The sequence below is a fragment of the Somniosus microcephalus genome, chromosome 6 (assembly GCF_052327205.1).
Source record: "Somniosus microcephalus isolate GS21.2 chromosome 6, FLI_Smic_1.0, whole genome shotgun sequence".
Taxonomy (NCBI): Eukaryota; Metazoa; Chordata; class Chondrichthyes; order Squaliformes; family Somniosidae; genus Somniosus; species Somniosus microcephalus.
This window is the reverse complement of record NC_140992.1, coordinates 21,735,943-21,758,407: the sequence shown is the minus strand read 5'-3', so window position 1 is coordinate 21,758,407 and position 22,465 is coordinate 21,735,943. Positions and strand designations below refer to the sequence as shown.

Genomic DNA, 22,465 nt, shown 5'->3' with positions numbered 1-22,465 from the left:
TACGCAGTGCCACTAACACCTCCCGCGAAGTTCAGTGGCGGCCGTAGCTGGTAGCGCCCCGCGGTGCTGCGCCGCCGGCGATGACGTCATCGCCGTGTGCAGCGCCCTGCTCGGGCCTCAGCCGCAAACTTCAGTTGCGCCCCCTGACCTATCGGCGGACGATATATCCGACAGGGTCAGGGTGGCGTTTATGCAGCCGCGGCGGTGGTATTTAAAGGGCAGGTATCGGGCGGCCATTTTTTTTGGCCGCCTGCCAGCACCTGCCCCCTTCCCCTTTTTTTATTCGGGGTGCCGGTCGCGATCGCTCAGCCCGACATTCCTCTTGAGTGCCGGACTGCTTTCCCGGCTCCCCGGTGGTCCAGCAGGGCCCCGGTGCGCGCAGCGCTAGGACCCTCCCCTTTAATCAGGGGACGGAGGCCTGTAATACTGTGGCATTACGTGCTGACGCATGTGGCGCTGTTGCATGTAGCACTGCGATATTCACTTGTAGCGTGCCAGGAAGGAGGGGGGTGCTTCCAGTAGCGTCCCGCCTCCTGCTTGGGGCGCTACCATTGAATTTACAGCGCTGGGGTGCTCACATTTTCAGGACACTAAAAGTAGTGCCCCGGCGAAGTTAGCGCCCCAAAGGGAGCGCCACCGAATTTTTCCCCCCTTTGTTTTTAACGCAGTGTTGCGATGTTTTTGAATGCACTAGCAGAGCTAGTGATTGAAGCAGAACTAATGTCAGCATTTATAAATAGGTTGAAAGAAATGGGAATAAAGGGATATGGGAACAGGGCGGGCACATGCAATTAGGAATGTTGCTCAAGTGAAAAATAAACATTAACATGGACTGTGGAATGAACAGCCTGTTGCCTTATTGGAATTTCTACATAATTCTATGTTAACCATGTTATTTTTATGTTCATAGAGCTAAGAAACTAAAGAACTGTAAGGATAGAGACATAAATCTATTTGTTCCTGTCCATTACGTGATCTCTGATAAGCCAAGAGTTAAATAATTAAATGCACTGTAGTCAGATAGTAGGCAGAATATTTTTTTCCTCTTGATTTGCTTTATCAGCGTTGGTTTAATGTAGGACAACTCAAGTCACACATTAGTCACTCCTGCGCATTTAGGGCAACTCCTCACTGACAACACTCTCCTTGTGAGCAATGTGACAGCCTACATTACAGTGACAATTAGATCAGAGCGGCCACTTCAAGCCGTTCGTAATGAGCAACTCCAAGCTGACTCAGGTGCTTATAATGAGACTCGTGGGTTCTGTCACATGACGTAATCCAATTAACTCATTTCCGGAACCATTCGTACCGCACTCTGAAGCTTATTTATAGTTATTGAAAGATTGCAGTGTGTAGAATATTTACCAGGCCACTGATAACTCGTGCGTTGCTAGGGCCCTTGGCTAAAACGTTAACGTGCCGTGATACAGTGAAAGCTGAAGGCTGTCAATTAGATCACTCGCACTGCTTTTATAGTTTTGGTAGTGGTCGGATATTGGCTGTGATTGCCTTCCTGGGTGAATTCAGTCAATGAACAGCTGTCAAACGGCCTCTACCCATACTTACTTCATTGGGGGGGGGGGAATAAATAACTCAAGAATTGTACCTTATATTCCACAGTGAACTGTGGTGCTAAAGAATGATTGCTTTGTGACTGCGTTTCATTTTTAACTGATTAAACATCTGAAAACAATCACAAGCCAGTAAACTAAATCAGTGATGTAAATGTTACCGGGTGCAAAATGACCATTCCGGTTAAAGGAATACAAAATGGTTGCTTTGGTAGTAATAATTTTCTTTGTGTCAAAGTGCTTTAATGTAAAGAATAAACTTCCAAATAGAGCGGTGGAGGCAAAGACCATGGTTGCTGATGCTTCGGGGGGGGGAGGGGATGTGAGCATCACTCTGGGTAGATGGATTAAGATGGGCTGAATGGCCTTCCTCATCTGTAATTATCTTGTGAGCATCCTAAGCAAGTCGTATTGACCCTTGATGGAGCGTTCCACCAACCCTGCAGATATGAAACATACATTGCATTGGTTGTGTGTGTGACTGTATTTGTGTATGTATGTATGGGTGTGTGTATCTGTGTGTTGTGTCTGTGTGTATATCTGTGTGTGTGTGTGCACGTGTGTGTGTTGTTTATGTATTGTGTGTGCGCATGTGTGTGTGGGTGTGGTGTGTGTGGGTGTATGTATGTACCTGTGGTGTGTTTGTGTATTGTGTGTGTGTGGATGTATGTGTTGTTTATGTACCTTTAAGAGAAGAACTGATTCTATACTGCAGTACCGGCAGTGACCACCCCTGTATATAAAGCCATAGCAGGCTTCTGTATGTCAGTCTTAAGTTACCCTCTGTTCAGTAAATACCTGTTATTATTGTTCGCCTGCAGTCCGTGTATTATTTATACTCGGACACTACATTGGCGACGAACAGGTTCGAACTCACCTGCAGTACTGCATCACCTTACGGGGATCTTTCCCTGAGAAGAAGCTTTGGAGGTCGAAGTCAGAACAACGGGCGTCGACCGCGGGCAACCGCTCAAGGATCCATCGGAGTTTGGAGAGTTGCAGGAGAGGCTGTGGAGAGCTGGGCTTGGCTCACCAGTCAAGGTGTTCCAGCAAATCGTGCTGGTAGCAGGTAGTGCGCTGACCCTTCCGGACTGCGGCGGGCTCGAGCTCGATCGAGCGGCTCTGCAAAGGGGCCGTGCAGCGTCGTCGGGAGGAAAAGAGAGAGAGAGAGGGTGGAGCGCACAGGGCGCAGTCGGTGCTCAAGAACCGGGCAGCGTAGCGAAAATAAAACAAGGGGAAGGAAAAGTGAGACGCACCGAAGCCGCGGGTCGCCGCCATTATCCTGCAGAACGCTAGGAGCAGCGTGGCAGCAAGGGGAAGAAGGAAAAGTGCGGGAGGCGCCATTTTATTCCATTGGGGAAGAAGGAAAAGCGCGGGAGGCACCATTTTAATCCATTGGTGAAGAAGAAACAGTGCGGGAGGTGCCATTTTAAATCACCCAAGATGCCGAAAAGTGGCAGTATCACTGCTTTCGGCAACGAGGTAGAAGACTGGACCACGTATGTGGAAAGAATTGAAGTGTACTGCAAGGCAAATGAGGTGGCCGATGGAAAGAAGGCGTCGGTATTATTAAATTTGATGGGCGCGAGAACGTACGGCCTATTGCGGAATTTAATTACCCCAGCTAAACCAATGGAGAAAAGTTTTGAAGAAATTGTTAATATCTTACAGGAACACCTAAACCCTACACCGCTGCTGACAGCAGAAAGATTCAAGTTCCATAAAAGAAACCAGCACAAAGATGAGAGCAATGCTGACTATCTTACGGAACTATGCAAGTTATCGAAGCACTGCCAGTTCGGAGCAGGACTGGCAGACACCTTACGGGATAAGTTTGTCTGCGGGCTCCAGAGTGAAGAAACCCAGAAACGACTACTTTCGGAAAAGGACCTGACGCTAGAACAGGCTTTCAGCGTGGCAGTATCCTACAAAGCAGCAGCACGGGGAGCTGCGGAAATACAACAGAAACCACAAGAATACAGCGCTAACGAAATGGCGTGTGGAGCAGAAAAGTGCTATCGCTGCAGCAGAACAACCCATGATCAGAAGGACTGCTGGGTTAAGGACAAAGTATGCAGGCAATGTGGGAAAATGGGACACATAACAAGAGTCTGCAGGTCGGGAAAGAAAACCAACACTACAAGAACTACTAAGGAAAAGTACAAGAAAGTAAAGAAATTGACAGACAGTAGTTCGGAAGATCAGGAGAGTGATAAGGACTCCGGGAGCAGGAGACTAAGTTGTCTAAAGTTACACAACGTGATCGCAAAGGATGATCACCGAACCATTTGGGTCACCCTCATGATAGCAGGGTCCCCAGTAAAGATGGAATTGGACACAGGATCAGCCCTAACTGTCATGAATCGATGAGACTATGAGCGGCTATTCCCACACATACCCTTGAAGGACACGTCCATTGTATTGAAGACATACACGGGGCAAAAAGTCTACCCCAGAGGAAAAGTAAGAGTGCCAGTTGAATACAACGGCAAGGAAACACAGAAACTGTATCTATATATACCCAGATGGAGGACCACCATTATTGGGACGTGAATGGATCCGAAAAATACAATTGGATTGGCATTCCATTCAGGCGCTAACTGTGACTGATAAAAAGGATGATGACGTCACACCTGGACGACTGTCAAAGATTCTAACTGACGCGAAAGAGGTGTTCCAACAAGGACTTGGGACTCTAAAAGGAGGAGCGGCAATGATAAAAATCGAAGATAACGCAAACCCAAAATTTTTTAAGGCCAGACCGGTTCCTTACGCGATCTGCCCAGCCATTGAAGCAGAGCTGGAGAGTCTGGAGCGTTCGGGTGCGCTGTCCAAGGTGGACTGGAGCAGGTGGGCCACACCCATCGTTCCTGTAATGAAGAAATCATTGAGCAGCATGCCTGGGGAGCAGCATGCCTGGGGAGCCAAAGAAGGTTCGCTTCTGTGGGGACTTCAAGGTAACTGTGAACCCAGTCCTGCACACAGTACAATATCCACTTCCACGGATAGAAGATATTTTCGCCTCACTATCTGGAGGGAAACGCTTTACAAAGATTGATCTGGCCCAAGCGTATCTACAAATGGAGGTGGAAGAAGCATCTAGGAAATACCTCACGATAAACACTCACAAAGGCCTTTACCAGTACAATCGACTGGTATTTGGGGTAGCATCAGCCCTGGCTATTTGGCAGAGGGCGATGGAACAAGTCCTGCAAGACATCCTGGTTACGGGCGAAAATGACAGTGAACACCTTGCCAACCTGGAGCAGGTGCTCACGAGATTACAGGAATATGGGCCACGAGCCAACCGCCCCAAATGCGAGTTCTTCAGGAGACAAATCTCGTACTGTGGCCACATGATTGATGAGGAAGGGTTGCATAAGTCGCCGGACAAGATTGAGGCTGTAGTTAAGGCTCCAGCACCGGAAAATGTGTTGCAACTGAGGTCGTTCCTCGGGTTGGTGAACTACTACCATAAGTTCTTGCCAAATTTATCTACAATTCTGCACCCACTGAATGCCCTACTGCAAACTGGAGTAACATGGAAATGGAGTGATGAGTGTAAGCGTGCCTTTCAGAAATGTAAATGCCTAATCACTTCAAAAGAAGTATTGGCCCACTACAATCCAACACTACCGATTCGGTTAGCATGTGATGCGTCTCCCTATGGCATCGGAGCGGTGCTGTCACACAAATTCCTTGACGGTCCAGAGAGGCCAATAGCCTTTGCGTCGCGCTTGTTAAACTCAGCCGAGCGTAACTACGCCCAGATTGACAGGGAGGCCCTCAGCCTGGTGTGGGGGGTGAAGAAGTTCAATCACTATCTGCACGGGCAGAAATTCACCCTACTGACTGATCATCAGCCCCTGGTCTCCATTTTTAACCCAAAGAAGGGTGTTCCGGTGATGACGGCGCAACGACTACAAAGATGGTCACTTTTTCCAGGGGCACATCAGTACGACATAGAGTACAAGGGTACGAAACAGCATGGAAACGCTGATGGGCTGTCGCGCCTACCGTTGCCTACGGCAGAGGAAGCACCTGCAGTGGACCCTGTTGAGATATTCCATGCGACCATAGTCGAATGTCTACCTGTTACAAACTCAAGTATAGAGAAGGAAACCCGAAATGACCCGACACTCTCTTGGGTCTTTGATTTGACGGTGAAGGAATGGCCAGCACATGGCGACTCACTGTTGCCAGCATTCTCGCCAAGGAGAGAACAGCTGTCAGTGTGCCGGGGGACCTTGATGTGTGGATCCCGAGTGGTAATTCCACCCAAGTTGAGAGATAGAGTGCTCAATGAGCTTCATGAGGGTCATCTGAGAGGGGTAAAAATGAAGAGCCTAGCCAGGGCGTTTGTGTGGTGGCCGGGAATCGATAAAGAAATCGAGGATATGACCAAGAGATGCACAGGATGCCAGAAGGTCCAAAACGCTCCACCACAGACCCCGCTACATCCATGGGAGTGGCCCTCATCTCCATGGCAACGGGTACACATTGATTTTACTGGTCCGTTTATGGACTCAATGTTCCTAATCGCTGTGGACGCCCATTCGAAATGGCCAGAGGTCATCAAAATGTCCTCCACCACCACGGAAAAAACTATTGCAGTCCTACGGACCATCTTCGCCAGGAATGGCTTGCCAGAACAGATTTGCTCCGACAATGGGCCACAGTTTGTGTCCGAGGATTTCCGGAGGTTTCTGAGGAATGGGGTGAAACATTACACATCTGCCCCATATCATCCAGCCACAAATGGATTGGCTGAGAGGTTTGTTCAGACCTTTAAAAAGGCAATAAAGGCAATGAATAATGACGACATACCACTACAACACAAGGTGGATAATTTCTTGTTTGCTTACCGGAATGCGACACATGCAGTCACCAACCAAGCTCCAGCCATAATGTTCTTCAACTGAAGGCTAAGATGTCGCCTGGATTTGCTCAAACCAAACATAAGACGAGATGTTGAGGATAAGCAATTCCAGCACATAAATGAGAAGCCAACCAGGAGCTTCAAGATAGGGCAACCAGTCTTGGCCCGCGACTACCGAACAGAAAAATGGCAGCCAGGAACGATATGCACACAGCAGGGACCACTAATGTACGCAGTGGATGTTGGAGAGAGCATCGTGAGACGCCATGCTGACCAGATTCTAGAGTCACAGGAACAAGCCAAACCCATACCACGAGCAGGTGCACCTGGTAATCAACCCAAAGTACAGATTGCGTCTACCTCAGAAGCAGCGGTAGTGGAAGCTGACAAACCAACCAATGACAATGAACCAGAATCAACTCTGCCGCAAGAACAGGATACTCGAGAAAGGCGCTATCCAGTCAGGATCAGGAAGCCTCCTCAAAGACTGAACTTATAAATGATTATTTCAGTTGATGTATATAGTACAGAGAAAATTGTAATTGTAATTAGTTATTTAGTTGTTAAATGAATGTTCTGTACTGTTTATCTAAAAGGGGAGGAATTGTTGTGTATGTACCTTTAAGAGAAGAACTGATTCTATACTGCAGTACCGGCAGTGACCACCCCTGTATATAAAGCCATAGCAGGCTTCTGTATGTCAGTCTTAAGTTACCCTCTGTTCAGTAAATACCTGTTATTATTGTTCTCCTGCAGTCCGTGTTTTATTTATACTCGGACACTACAGTATGTACGTATGGTGTGTGAGGATGTATGTATGTGTGCGTGGTGTGTGTGTGTGTTGGGGTGTGCATTTGTGTGTGTGTGTGGTGTATGTGTTGTGTGTGGGTGTGTGGATATATATGTGTATGCACATACATGTGGTGTGTGTGTTGTGTGTATTCTTATCTATGAAATTAGCCATTTCAGCCAAAAACTAATAAGATTACAAACGGCTTTCTTGCACTCAAAAGTACTGTTTGGTTTCCAGTGAAAAGAAGTTTAAGATCGAGATTTGTGTATATCTCAGTACAAAGAAGGTTCACTCGATTAATCCCGGGGATGAGGGGATGGACATATGAGGAGAGGTTGAGTAGATTGGGACTCTACTCATTGGAGTTCAGAAGAATGAGAGGCGATCTTATTGAAACATATAAGATTATGAAGGGGTTGGATCGGGTGGATGCAGGGAGGATGTTCCAGATGATGGGTGAAACTAGAACTAGGGGGCATAGTCTTAGAATAAGGGGCTGCTCTTTCAAAACTGAGATGAGGAGGAACTACTTCACTCAGAGGGTGGTAGGTCCATGGAATATGCTGCCCCAAAAAGCTGTCGAAGCTACATCATTACATAAATTTAAAACAGAAATAGACAGTTTCCTAGTAGAAAAGGGAATTAAGGGTTACGGGGAGCGGGCAGGAATTTGGACATGAGTCTAGGTTCGGATAGGTCATGGCCCTGTGGGTAGCGGAGCGGGCCCAGGGGCCGTGTAACCTGATCCTGCTCCTGTTTTCGTGTGTCTAATGCTGTTAGATTCAGGAGATAGTCCTGTCATAGTGGATTGGCGGTTAGGATCAGATCAGCCATGATCTTATTGAATGGCGGAGCAGGCTCGAGGGGCCAATTGGCCTACTCCTGCTCCTATTTCTTATGTTCTTATGTTCTTATATTTTAGCTTCACTGAACAATTATTTAATCTTACAGCTTTTGTGGATTAGTTACTATCAGAGGATGCGATTTGTGATATAAAAAAATCCAAGCTCATTGTGTGAAATGCTTCTTGGCTTCATGGAGACGACATTCTAATGATTTTGGAAAAAGTCACGAGTGCTTCATAGGTAAACACTTACCGCAGATTGTAATCACCTGAGCAGTTACCTTCTTACTAATCTTGTGCAGCACTGTACCCATTACAGGTTCTGCCCAAAGGCTTTGGGGATAGAGGTGTGGGACTTTCCTCTGGGCCCTGTCATATCTTTATTTTTCATTCATGGTGACGCGCAGCTGAAAACACAGCTGTGTGCAACACAGTGTGAACTGTAACAATTGAGATGCAACACTCAAAACCCTCAAGGTTTAAATCCCCTTCAGCATCCTAAAGCAACTGGCTGCAAATCTGATTTGCTCAGTCTTCACTGATGCTTTAGCAGGCAAATCCACCGTTTGACGTGGCACTGGGCCAGACATGGGAAGATCCCATGCCCCCATCCTCGAATTAACCAATCTCAACCGGGACCGCGTAAAAATCTCAGCCGACCTCAGCTGCAGCAATCGGCCTCAGTATCTCTCAGCTGTGATAAGGTAGAATAGTCAGCCCGGGTTCCAGCTTCAGATCGCTCTTCTGCCACAAGGAATCTCAGCGGCGATGCCCCCTGTTGGCAGTTCCCAGCTGGAGGGGCAGCCCACTGACCATGGATCCATCACCCTGGTGAGAGTCAGCGCCGTCAGGAAGAGGACGAAAATCGGAAAATAACAATATTTGATCTGACTGTTGTAGAACGAACTTAAAAGGGACCAGAAAATATTTTGTGCAATGCAATCTTGGGATTGAAAAAGTACCGAATTTTAAACCATGAATTCAAACCATTTTCATTTAATAGAGAATGATTTGTAAAGCAACTTAGAATTTTGGGGGGAATAAATCGATCTCCCTTTTACATACATGTTTATTTACCACCAATCTTATAAAGGCTCCAAGACAGCTGCTAACACTGACAAACACGATGTCTGACACTATCAGTGCTGCGTTACATTGTAATATTCATAAAGGCCACAACTATGAAAGGAAATGTTCATTAAATTACTCATTAAGTGAATTCAAGAGCGAATGGCTCTTTGCCAAAAGCCAAAATCTATTCTTCCAACGAGGGAAAGGGCTCGAATTTTACTGAAAAATTAAAAGTGTGCATAAGGAAATATGATAATATTGCATTGGATTAGCTTCAGTCGAGGTGATGTAGGCAAGCCAGCAAAATAAACATTGGCCTGGATTTTGTGGTCAGTGGCAAAGGAACGACGCTCGCTGTTCATCACGCTGACAGCTGCCCACAGACTTTTTGCGGGTTTTTGTGCGGCTGTAATCGGGCATCTGGTCCAGCGCAGCGCCCTCTACAGGAGATCTGTAGTGTGTGTGAACAGGACAAGCAACAGCGTGGCTCTTCAACCAATCAGATTGAAGAATCCTCACCGAGTCACGCAGAGTCTAAACCAGGAAGTATAAAACTAGATTTAATTCATTGTAAAATCATGTACAGAAAGCGAAATAGAGAGGGAAAGAAAGATGGGATTTAAGTGAGAGAGATAAAAGAGACAAAGAAAAAGTAAAAAAAAACCTTTTAATTTTTTTTTGCAAATCTCCAACAATTAAATTCTGAAGGGATTTCAGTGCTAGAGAGGTTGTTTAACAGTAATTATGGCTGATCACACCGTTAGAAATTCACTTACACCTAACTTTTTCTGGTGTGTTTCATGGGTAACTAGTGGGTAAGTACAGCAACTTCACACCCTTGATTTCAATGCCGAGTCTATCAGTGAGGTTCAGCCTGTGGAGGAGCAGAGTAACTCGGACAGGATCTTCTGGATTTCCGCGTTTAACTGCGCACGTGCGGACTCTGGAAGTTGCTGTCCGATTTACTCCATAATAAGTGAGGGCTGATAGCCTCAACACAAAAATCCGGGCCATTATCTACCAGGAAAAGAGGAAGAAGCTCGGGCTCACACACTACCATTGCCTTTCGATTCTCATCAGTGCAAGTGACTGGGAAGGCGTTGAAGTCAAGACTCAGTCAACAGTCTCCTACTCCAGCTCGTTCTTTCCCAGGACCTCAGAACTCAGGGATCTGCCGAAAGGTCATCGACCTGAAACGTTAACTCTGTTTCTCTCTCTACAAATGCTGCCTGACCTGTTGAGTATTCCCAGCATTTTCTGTTTTTATTTCAGATTTTTGCTTTTGCCTCAGAACTCCTTACCTCTCTCCCTTCACCAATCTATGGGCTTTTCAAACCAAAGCTGCCGTCGCCTAAACACTGAATATACCTTAGCTCAGACCGGGTGGAAGGAGAGCCAGGAAGAAGCAGGCCCTGGGACGTCGGTACCACGGCGGTTGAAGATTGTCGGGCAGGAGTGCGGGAAAGGCAGAGCGAGGCGAGAGCGGACCCTATTGTGATGGCGCCGATGAAGATGGCTGCCGTCCTTGCGGGCTCCGTGCGTACCAGGCAGCTAAGTGTCCTTTGCTGCTTGGTGCGCTCGGCTCGTTAAGAAAAAAGCATTTCACTGACTGGATTTCACTTGTTGTATTTGGTTATGTGACAAATAAAAATTGAAATTGAAATTGAGCTTCTCTCCTGGTCTTCTCAAGCAGGTCCTCCGTATAGGTCTCGCACTTTCAACCTCAGCTTCTGAGTGTAAAATGAGCTGTGTGGAATGCTCTCTGCTGACTTTATGGCTGGGGTCGCTGTACTGGCCGCGCTAGACGTGCTCCTATCTAGCTATCCAGCAAGTTAAACACTCATTCATAATAATTCTTCGTGAAGCGGTTTGCTGTTTGAAGCTTTTACTTGAACGAATTTGTGAAACTGTAAACAAAGACAAAGTATGTTTTGTACATAAACTGAGTACTACACATTCGATATTACATAAGATATAAACATATTTACAACAGTAGAATAGACTAATTGTATAACTAACTAACATTTGGACTAACTTTTGTAACTATTAAATATTAACCTTTTACAAACATAGTATTATCAAAATATTACTCTGACAACATTGCTATTATGCCAAGAACTAAAGATACTCACAGATATTGTGTTTGGCCTAACATATGAAGTCAGATTACACTGGATTGAAAATCCCTCATGGAATTCTCCATTACTTAAGTCAGGTTCTTCCTGGTAAAACTGCTTCCTGGGGTCAACAGGAAGAAAGGTAAGAAGGTCAAATGACCTCTCACAGGAAGAAAGGAACAAAGGTCAAATGACCTCACACAGGAAGAAAGGAACAGATGACCTTTCCAGCTTACAAACTGTTAACACAATAACCGCCACCAGAGGGTGCTATTGCACGTAAAAACATCCAGGATGTCACAATGTCCATCGGTCCAGAACAGTCGCTCATCACAAGAATCCTTTGCCTTCTGTTTTGGAAATCAAAAACCCCTTCTAGACTGTAAGATTTAAAGAGTAATGAAAAACATGCTGGTTAAAAAGATTAAAAGTCTATGATCTTGAGCACTTAACTGCTCAAACAACCTGTTGTTGCTTTCTTGTTATGTAGCCACATGTGCACAAAATGGCTGCTGTGTTTCTCTGATTTACAACAGTTTTTACACTTTAAAGCAATTAATTCTATGTGACGCACTTTGAGACATTTCTATGAGACATGATGAGGTACTATATCAATGCCACTCTCTCTTTTTTCCTAAAGCTTAATTTCATATTACGCATAACTCTGAAGATACTGAGGAGTATATTAAACAAGGACATTCAATGAGATAAACCTGAAACTGGTTAGGTAAACGATACAATGCAAATCCTATCTTCATCCTTAATCATAATCGCAGAGTAACCTAGTATCCAATAGCACAACCATCAGCGCGTGGATCAGATCCAGCCCATAATACTTCTTGGTTATCCTCAGCAATAAGGGCATGATGCGACGCCCACCATGTTCCCTTGGTGATAATCTGGCCACGTCCAAACAGAGACCTGTCATGTCCACTAACTGGCCAGTGGACATTGTGACCTCTTGCTATCAGGTCCTCTGTAGCAGGCTGGGAGATCCCCTCTTCCAACGAGAGCCTCCAGGTTCCATCTGCATAGAAAGAGACATTAGCTGCCCTCTTGTTCTGTAGGACATGACTTGTGTGCAACAGCACATTTGCTTAAATCATTAAAAACAATATTCACTTCATATATTATAAAATAACAGTGCCAAAATCACTGTAAAAAGGGACACTGGCAGTATTCTGAAGAGGCTCGTGAAAAATGGCAAAAATTTAACCGTGACAAGCCGACAAGACTGATGGGGCAGATCCCTGGACTGGACATGTTGAAGGGTATCTGATGGGCGTTACATGATTGCATACACTCCACTGCCTGAGATGGCAAAGCTCCAGAGAGGAGTCTGTAAGTGAAGATGACTGAGGTAACTCTGCAGGAAGCACAATCAGTGTTAACTGCTTCCCCATACTCTGTGATTTCATTTAAAAAGTGACAAAGATTTTTAAAAATTGTCTATGATTTAAGGTTTTGGGCAAGAGATACGGGGGGATGTGAGGAAAAACTTTTTTACGCAGCGAGTGATGGGGACCTGGAACTTGCTGCCGACGGAAGTGGCGGAAGACACTTAATGTTTTCAAGGGGAGACTGGATAGGCACCCGAGGGAAATAATCTTGCAGGGCTACGGGGATAGAGCGGGGGAATGGGACTGACTGGATTGCTCCACAGAGAGCCAGCACGGACTCGATGGGCCGAATGGCCTCCTTCTGTGCCATTATGACTCTATGATATGTCATGGTTTTTGGCTTCTTTCTATCACAGTATGTAGGGGGTTAAAAGGTCACAGAACACAGCCCACCTTATTCTGACACGTGGAAACACAGAAAGCAGCAAAAGAACCAGGGAGGAGATGAGGAGAATTTTTTTTTTTTTTTAAACACAGCGATCTGGAATGCACTGCCTGAAAGGGCGGTAGACATACATTCAATACTAACTATCAAAAGGGAACTGAATATGACAGAAATGATGAAAAATATGTATGTCATTTGATTATTACTTTATTACGCTCACCATAGATACAGAGACTTAAGCACAAAGTCCAGGCTGACACTACAGTCCAGTACTGAGGGAGTGCTGCACTGTTGGAGGAGCCCTCTGTCGATTGAGACGTTAAACCGAGACCCCGTCTGCTCTCTCAGGTGGACGTAAATGATCCCATGACACTATTTCGAAGAAGAGCAGGGGAGTTCTCCCCGGTGTTCTGGCCCCAATATTTATCCCTCAACCAACATCACTAAAACAGATTATCTGGTCATTATCACATTTGCTGTTTGTGGGAGCTTGCTGTGAGCAAATTGGCTGCTGTGTTTCTTACATTACAACAGTGACTACACTTGAAAGAAGTACTTCACTGGCTGTAAAGCATTTTGGGACGTCCTGAGGAAAGATGCTATATAAATGCTAGTTCTTGCTTCCTTTTTCTTTAAATGGGTGGGCATATTGAACCTCAACTCATCTTTCCTGGCAGCCAATCAGAGACAGGTAAAAATGGGCAAGGAGGCAGTGAACCTTCGCCGCCCACCCAACTTACACCAAAAAAAAGGTGGCGGAGGGCGGGTTGAAGATCCCACCCTTTGTCTGCCTCATGTATCTGAGGGAGGGGCCAAAGCATTCAGTTCAAATACAAGCACATTGAGGGCTTTGTTTGTACACGTGCTTGATTGGCAGCTCTGTTTGCATTTCAGAGACACACATTCAAGTTTCCTTTGTCCCGGTCAAATTTTTGAAAGGTATTTCTCAACCTGTCTTGTTCCAACCGAGCCTGTCTGATGCCATTGGTAATCAATGCGACTCTGTGGACAATCAGCAACAAATCACCGTATATATTCAGGAACATTGCAGGTTAGCACAGCAGACACAAGTGTTATTATCATCTTGCAAGAAGGGATATATCTACCGTGTGTCGTTGCTGCCATTCATTTATGTATTTACTGTTTAATATATTTGTACAGTGGTTCACAGTCTAAGCCTCGGTCTCGTGGAGTGCTTTTTCTACACATGCTGTAACCAAGAAGTCGAGATACAGTAACCAGGATTTTCTGTTCAATCCCTGGATTTGCTGCAAATGATTCAGATATTAGGCGGGTGAAGGCGTATACTCCAGCCCGTAGGGAGGGAGAACTTATCTACGTGCCTGGACTAAGATCCTGGACCGAGTAAAAGCCCTAAAATGTAACAATGGCCTCACCTCTCCATGACGCTCTTTATATACTCATTTCCTGCAATGTGAATTTTTTTTAAATTCGTTTATGGGATGTGGGCATCGCTGGCAAGGCCAGCATTTATTGCCCATCCCTAGTTGCCCTTGAGAAGGTGGTGGTGAGCTCCCTTCTAGAACCGCTGCAGTCCGTGTGGTGAAGGTACTCCCACAGTGCTGTTAGGGAGGGAGTTCCAGGATTTTGACCCAGTGACGATGAAGGAACAGCCGATATACTTCTAAGTCAGGATGGTGTGTGACTTGGAGGGGAAATGGAGGTGGTGGTGTTGCCATGTGCCTGCTGCCCTTGTCCTTCTAGGTGGTGGAGGTCGTGGGTTTGGGAGGTGCTGCCGAAGAAACCTTGGTGACTTGCTGTAGATGGTACACACTCAGTTATCACAAGTCTGACTTAATTTGAGGCTGGTCACAACCTTCAGTCAACAGGCAAAATAAATCGGATAAATCTGGACTGTTATCCTTGAGGTTTAATCAGCTCTTTTGCCAGTTTCAACACAGAGCTATTGTACTCAGACCCTAGATCCACTTTACACTTATCAGTGAATACTGTGACTGAAAATAGTACGTTGATCTATTGAAGCAAAGTATTTTCTATAAGGCTGTATCCAGCACTTCATAATTAGAAAGCAGGCGACCTTGAGTGCACGAGAGGTAAGGCCTTCAAGGGTCAGCCTTGGCTCAGCACTCTCACCTCCGAGTCAGGAGGTTGTTGGTTCAAGTCTCACTCCAGAGACTTGAGCACATGTACTAGGAACATGTACTGAGGGAGTGCTGCACTGTTGGAGGTGCCGTCTTTCAGACGAGACGTTAAACTGAGGCCCTGTCTGGCCTCTCAGGTGGGGAAAGAAAAAGAAAGACTTGCATTTCTTTCACGACCACCGAACGTCCCAAAGCACTGGTTGTTTTTCCCTCATCTCCCTCCAAATAAGGCACATCCGAAAAGAGAAGGTGGGGTTGGCACAATGCTGAGCATTGCCTCCATCACTAAGTGTAAAAGACTAAACTACATTCTGAAACCAGTCTTGTAGCAGCAAACCCATTTTTATTCAAAAAGCCAAAAATGAAGATCTGTCTTGGCAACACCAGCCTGTCCCTTAAGGCAGGTAAAGGTGGTGAAATTGGTCCACTGAAGTTAATGGAATAGGAAATCAGGTGGAGTGTAAAACGGGTCGTTGAGTCACCGTCTCAGTTGAGATTATGGCACACGCAGTAACTAAAATATTTTACAATTCTGTGCTATTGCTCAAATGTATTTTGACCTTAAAATGCCGCCCCCCGCGTAAACTCTAATCTCCTCTACCTGTGTGCACTTCAGATAGTACTGTGCTATGCGTCAGAGGATAGCTATATATTAAATGTTCCAACACAGCGCCTAGAAAGTGAATTAATGCTTTGAGTTCACTTACCTGTATCCGTTATCGATTAAAATATACATTACGCAATGATTCTTTTTTCCCTCCCGGATTAAAATTATCCATACCGATTGGCCACGAGTTACCTAAACCCAGGGCCCTTCGCAAGCTCCCAGCGATGACACACTTATGAGATGCAAGCCCACATCCGACCACTCTATGGCACCAGGTGAAAAGTGATTCTGCTACAGAATTGGTTTGTGATAGCACCTTATTCTCGCACGCTGACAGACCCTGACTGGTTTGCCTACGTTGTCATGACATTCAAATGCAGTCTGTGATCTAAATAGCAGAGAGTCTCATTGATTTAATTAGCAGGGGTTCCCTGTGGCCTACAATCATAAAATGTTGCAGCACAGAAACAGGCCATTTGGCCCATCAAGTCTGTGCCAGCATTTTTCTCCACAGTCTAATCTCACTCTCCGGCTGGGTGATGGCCAACAGACGCCCCCTCCCCTCCCACAACCCCCCACCACCCAACCTCCAACCCCCTAGGAACATCAGGCAAGCAGTGCAAACCGGGCAGGAGGACCTGACAGTCCATTCTCTAGCCGCTCCTGCTCTGTTTCAAGCACAAACTGGACGGGATCAGGAGACCAAAACTCACCCCCATAGCTTTGGGGCCTTGGATGAATTACGGAATAGCCTCTTTTTATTGGGCTCTTAAATTCCCCATGCACACTCAATTTTCAATGCTCAGTCAACAGTCCTTTACACGGCAAAATGAAGAGATACCTGACTTCCTGTGTTCCACACAAAAGCGAGGGGCATCTACTGCTTCTTGTGGATTCATCCCAAACTCCAGCATGTTAAGCAATACCTTGCAGACATAGAAAGGAGCTTGGTTAAAATGGGTCAGACCAATCCTCATACAAAAGCGAAATACTGCGAATGCTGGAAATCTGAAGTAGAAGCAGAAAATGCTGGAAATACTCAGGTCAGGCAGCATTTTTATTTTATTTTATTGCTAGATTTTTTGTTGGGTAAGGGTATTGAGGGTTACGGAACCAGAATGGAGAGACAGATCAGCCATGGATCTAACTGAATGGCAGAGCAGGCGCAATGGCCTGAATGGCCTCCTCCTGTTCCTATGTTCCTAAGTGTCAGCTCATCGGAGGCCGGCTCCCCCAGCCCTATAGTCCGCACTGAACACTCCAGTTCTTGTCTTCAATTCAGCCCCCCCTCCCTTTGTCCCAGTGATAGAGCCTTCAATCGCATTGTCCCAGCTTTCTGGCACTCTCTCGCTTGTACCTCTGCACCTCTCACCCTCACCTTTCCACCTTTTAGAAATCTTTTGAAAGCCCATCTCTCCAGCACACTTTCTGCCTCGGCTCCGGCTCTCCTCCGAGTTTGGCTTCCATTCCCAACCCCCATCTGTGAAGCGCCTGCGGATGTTTTCTACATTGACGGCACTGTGCAAGCTGCTGTTGTTTCTGTCGATGTTGTTGTTGAAGTGTTTGTGGAGTATGGTGTCCAAATCTGGGCACCACACTTTAGGAAGAATGCCAAGGCTGTAGAGAGGGAGCAGAGGAGATTTACTGGAATGGTACCAGGGGTGCGGGACACTTCAGTTGTGTGGAGAGACTGGAGAAGCTGAGGTTGTTCTCCTTACAGCAGAGAAGGTTAAGAGGAGATTTAATAGAGGTGTTCCAAAAACATGCCGAGTTTTGATAGAGTAAATAAGGAGGAACTGTTTCTAGTGGCAGAAGCGTTGGTAACCAGACTTAAGATCGTTGGCAAATGGGGCGAGATGAGGAGAACTTTTTTACGCAGCGAGTTGTTGTGAGCTGGAATACACTGCCTGAAATGGCAGGGGAAGCAGATTCAATAGTAACTTTCAAAAGGTAATTGGATAAATACTTCAAGGGGAAACGTTTGCAGGGCTCTGGGGAAAGAGCAGGGGAATGGATGGCTCTTTCAACAGCCGGCACAGGCACGATGGGACGAATGGCCTCATTCTGCGCGGTATCATTCTATGATTCTATTTCCATATCTGCTTTAACTAGCAGAAGACTGTACATTCTGAAGTTGATGACATGAATCGAAATTCCTGAACTAAATAAGATTTTACCAGATTAAATAGCCTTAAACAGTTGTGCTGCGTTCTATATTGCCGTTTATATGTCATTTTGAACTGCCATTGAACCTGGCTGATGAGGGAATTTGATGCTGTGCCAGGAGGAATTAGTGAACCCGCGTACTTTGCACCACTCCAACAGGGTTCAAATCCACAACAATCCCACTGGCACCTCCTTCCGTGAGTTACGGCAATTGCAGCTCTAAAAGTAGACTGAAGCTGAAAACCTCTGATTTAATCAACAGAGGGAGCCGAGAACCAGTTGTTCTGGAATGATTGTACAGTATTTCCATAGTCTGTGCTCCCAACCCAGGTTAGTGACTGACCTAACGTCAGTGGAAGTTCTCTCCCTGCACAGAGAGTGGGAACTGCACCGGGTCATCTGTCACTGCACGCTCAGCCGCAGCCTTCACAACCTCAGCCACTGTTGTTTAAGCTGTGGTCTCACCAAAGCAGTAAACAATTTTGAATCATCTCTTTCAATTTCCACGTTACACACTCTTTGCTACGTTGCCCAACTTTGCTTTGATTTCTGTACTATCTGGGACACCAAACTTGGGGGTGTGGCAGTGAGGATGATACCAATCGACTGCAACAGGACATAGAAAGGCTAGCAGAATGGGCAGACAAGTGGCAGATGGAATTTAATATAGGGAAGTGTGAGGTGATGCATTTTGGCAGAAGGAACAGGGAGAGGCAATATACACTTAATGGCACAGTTTTAAAGAGTGTGCAGTGACAGAGGGACCTGGGAATTAATGTGCATAGGTCCCCGAAGGTGGCAGGACATATTGAGAGAGTGGTTAGCAAAGCATATGGGATCTTGGGCTTCATAAATAGAGGTATTGAGTACAAAAGTAGAGAAGTTATGCTGAACCTTTATAAAGCGCTGGTTAGGCCACAACTGGAGTATTGCGTCCAGTTCTGGTCACCACACTTTAGGAAGGATGTGAAGGCCCTTGAGAGGGTGCAGAGGAGGTTTACCAGAATGGTTCCAGGGATGGGGGATCTTAGCTACAAGGACAGGTTGGAGAAGCTGGATTTGTTTTCATTAGAGCAAAGGAGGTTGAGGGGTGATTTGATGGAGGTGTACAAGATTATAACGGGTTTGGATAGGCTAGACTGGGAAGGGCTGTTCCCACTAGTTGATGATACAAGGACTAGGGGACACAGATTTAAGGTTTTGGGTAAGAGATACAGGGGGGATGTGAGGGAAAACGTTTTTACACAGCGAGTGGTGATGACCTGGAACTCGCTGCCGATGGAAGTGGTGGAAGCGGAGACACTCAATGTTTTCAAGGGGAGACTGGATAGGCACTTGAGGGAAATAAACTTGCAGGGCTACGGGGATAGAGCGGGGCAATGGGACTGACTGGATTGCTCTACAGAGAGCCGGCACGGACGTGATAGGCCGAATGGCCTCTTTCTGTGCCATTATGACTCTATCACTCTATGACTATGACGCTTGATCTCTCCATCAATATGCCCAGATCTCTCTCCTGCTTTCAAAGCTCCAATATATCCCCATTGACTATATATTCCATGTTACCTTTGTTGTGTATGTACCTTTAAGAGAAGAACTGATTCTATACTGCAGTACCGGCAGTGACCACCCCTGTATATAAAGCCATAGCAGGCTTCTGTACGTCAGTCTTGAATTACTCTCTGTTCAGTAAATACCTGTTTTATTGTTCTCCTGCAGTCTGAGTATTATTGATCCTCGGACACTACACTGGCGATGGGCAGGTTTGAATTCACCTGCAGTACTGCATCGCCTCGCGGGGATCTTTTCCCTGAAGAGAAGCTTCTTGGAGGTCGAAGTCAGAACGGCGGGCGTCGACCGCGGGCAACCGCCCAGGGATCCATCGGAGAGTTGCAGGGGAGGCTGTGGAGAGCTGGGCCTGGCTCCCCAGTCGAGGTGTTCCAGCAAGTTGTGCTGGTAGCAGATAGTGCGCTGACCCTTCCGGACTGCGGCGGGCTCGGGCTCGATCGAGCAGCTCTGCAAAGGGGTCGTGCAGCGTCGTCGGGAGGAAAAGAGAGAGAGAGAGGGTGGAGCGCACAGGGCGCGGTCGGTGCTCAAGAACAGGGCAGCGTGGAGAGGATAGAATGCGGGGAAGGAAAAGTGACACGCACCGAAGCCGCGGGTCGCCGCCATTACCCTGTAGAACGCTAGGAGCAGCGTGGCAGCAAGGGGAAGAAGGAAAAGCGCGGGAGGCGCCATTTTAAGTCACCCAAGATGCCGAAGAGTGGCAGTATCACTGCTTTCGACAACGAGGTAGAAGACTGGACCACGTATGTGGAAAGAATTGAAGTGTACTGCAATGCCAATGAGGTGGCCAATGGAAAGAAGGCGTCGGTATTATTAAATTTGGTGGGCGCGAGAACGTACGACCTATTGCGGAATTTAATTACCCCAGCTAAACCAATGGAGAAAAGTTTTGAAGAGATTGTTAATATCTTACAGGAACACCTAAACCCTACACCGCTGCTGATAGCAGAAAGATTCAAGTTCCATAAAAGAAACCAGCACAAAGATGAGAGCAATGCTGACTATCTTATGGAACTACGCAAGTTATCGAAGCACTGCCAGTTCGGAGCAGGACTGGCAGACACCTTACGGGATAAGTTTGTCTGCGGGCTCCAGAGTGAAGGAACCCAGAAACGACTACTTTCGGAAAAGGACCTGACGCTAGAACAGGCTTTCAGCGTGGCAGTATCCTACGAAGCAGCAGCACGGGGAGCTGCGGAAATACAACAGAAACCACAATACAGCGCTAACGAAATGGCGTATGGAGCAGAAATGTGCTATCGCTGCGGCAGAACAACCCATGATCAGAAGGACTGCTGGGTTAAGGACAAAGTATGCAGGCAATGCGGGAAAATGGGACATATAGCAAGAGTCTGCAGGTCGGGAAAGAAAACCAACACTACAAGAACTACTAAGGAAAAGTACAAGAAAGTAAAAAAATTGACAGACAGTAGTTCGGAAGATCAGGAGAGTAATAATGACTCCGGGAGCAGGAGACTAAGTTGTCTAAAGTTACACAACGTGATCGCAAAGGAGGATCACCGAACCATTTGGGTCACCCTCATGATAGCAGGGTCCCAAGTAAAGATGGAATTGGATACAGGATCAGCCCTAACTGTCATGCATCGACGAGACTATGAGCGGCTATTCTCACACATACCCTTGAAGGACACGTCCATTGTATTGAAGACATACATGGGGCAAAAAGTCTACCCCAGAGGAAAAATAAGGGTGCCAGTTGAATACAACGGCAAGGAAACACAGAAACTGTTTCTATATATACTACCGGATGGCGGACCACCACTATTGGGACATGAATGGATCCGAAAAATACAATTGGATTGGCATTCCATTCAGGCGCTAACTGTGACTGATAAAAAGGATGATGCCGTCACACCTGGACGACTGTCAAAAATTCTAACTGACGCGAAAGAGGTGTTCCAACAAGGACTTGGGACTCTAAAAGGAGTAACGACAATGATAAAAATCGAAGATAACGCAAACCCAAAATTTTTTAAGGCCAGACCGGTACCTTACGCGATCCGCCCAGCCGTTGAAGCAGAGCTGGAGAGTTCGGGTGTGCTGTCCAAGGTGGACTGGAGCGAGTGGGCCACACCCATCGTTCCTGTAATGAAGAAATCATTGAGCAGCACGCCTGGGGAGCCAAAGAAGGTTCGCATCTGTGGGGACTTCAAGGTAACTGTGAACCCAGTCCTGCACACAGTACAATATCCACTTCCACGGATAGAAGATATTTTCGCCTCACTATCTGGAGGGAAACGCTTTACAAAGATTGATCTGGCCCAAGCGTATCTACAAATGGAGGTGGAAGAAGCATCTAGGAAACACTCACGATAAACACTCACAAACATAGAAACATAGAAACATAGAAGATAGGAGCAGGAGTAGGCCATTCGGCCCTTCGAGCCTGCTCCGCCATTCAACGAGATCATGGCTGATCATCCAAACCCGAACACCGACAGCCATCCCACCCAAGCCCTATCCCCGTAACCCCGCTTATTTAATCCCCCCTAACATTAAGGGTCAATTTTTTATCATGGCCAATCAACCTAACAAAGGCCTTTACCAGTACAATCAACTGGTATTCGGGGTAGCATCAGCCCTGGCTATTTGGCAGAGGGCGATGGAACAAGTCCTGCAAGGGATCCCGGGGACCCAGTGTTATTTGGACGACATCCTGGTTACGGGCGAAAATGACAGTGAACACCTTGCCAACCTGGAGCAGGTGCTCACGAGATTACAGGAATATGGGCTACGAGCCAACCGCCCCAAATGTGAGTTCTTCAGGAGACAAATCACGTATTGTGGCCACATGATTGATGAGGAAGGGTTGCATAAGTCGCCGGACAAGATTGAGGCTGTAGTCAAGGCTCCAGCACCGGAAAATGTGTCGCAACTGAGGTCGTTCCTCGGGTTGGTGAACTACTACCATAAGTTCTT

General features: G+C 46.5%; 1 protein-coding gene across 1 annotated transcript in view; it reads right to left on the bottom strand.

Moving 5' to 3' along the window:
* Positions 1 to 9,139: 9,139 nt before the first annotated feature.
* LOC147115529 (uncharacterized) overlaps positions 9,140 to 22,465 on the bottom strand; it is a 68,214-nt gene continuing 54,888 nt past the window's right edge. The window contains exons 10-11 of the mRNA XM_085989835.1: positions 16,635 to 16,719; positions 9,140 to 12,305 (exon numbers count right to left, since the gene is read on the bottom strand). Coding sequence (XP_085845961.1) covers positions 12,061 to 12,305; positions 16,635 to 16,719 — 330 coding nt within the window. The 3' untranslated portion in view covers positions 9,140 to 12,060. The remainder of the gene's footprint in view (positions 12,306 to 16,634; positions 16,720 to 22,465) is intronic.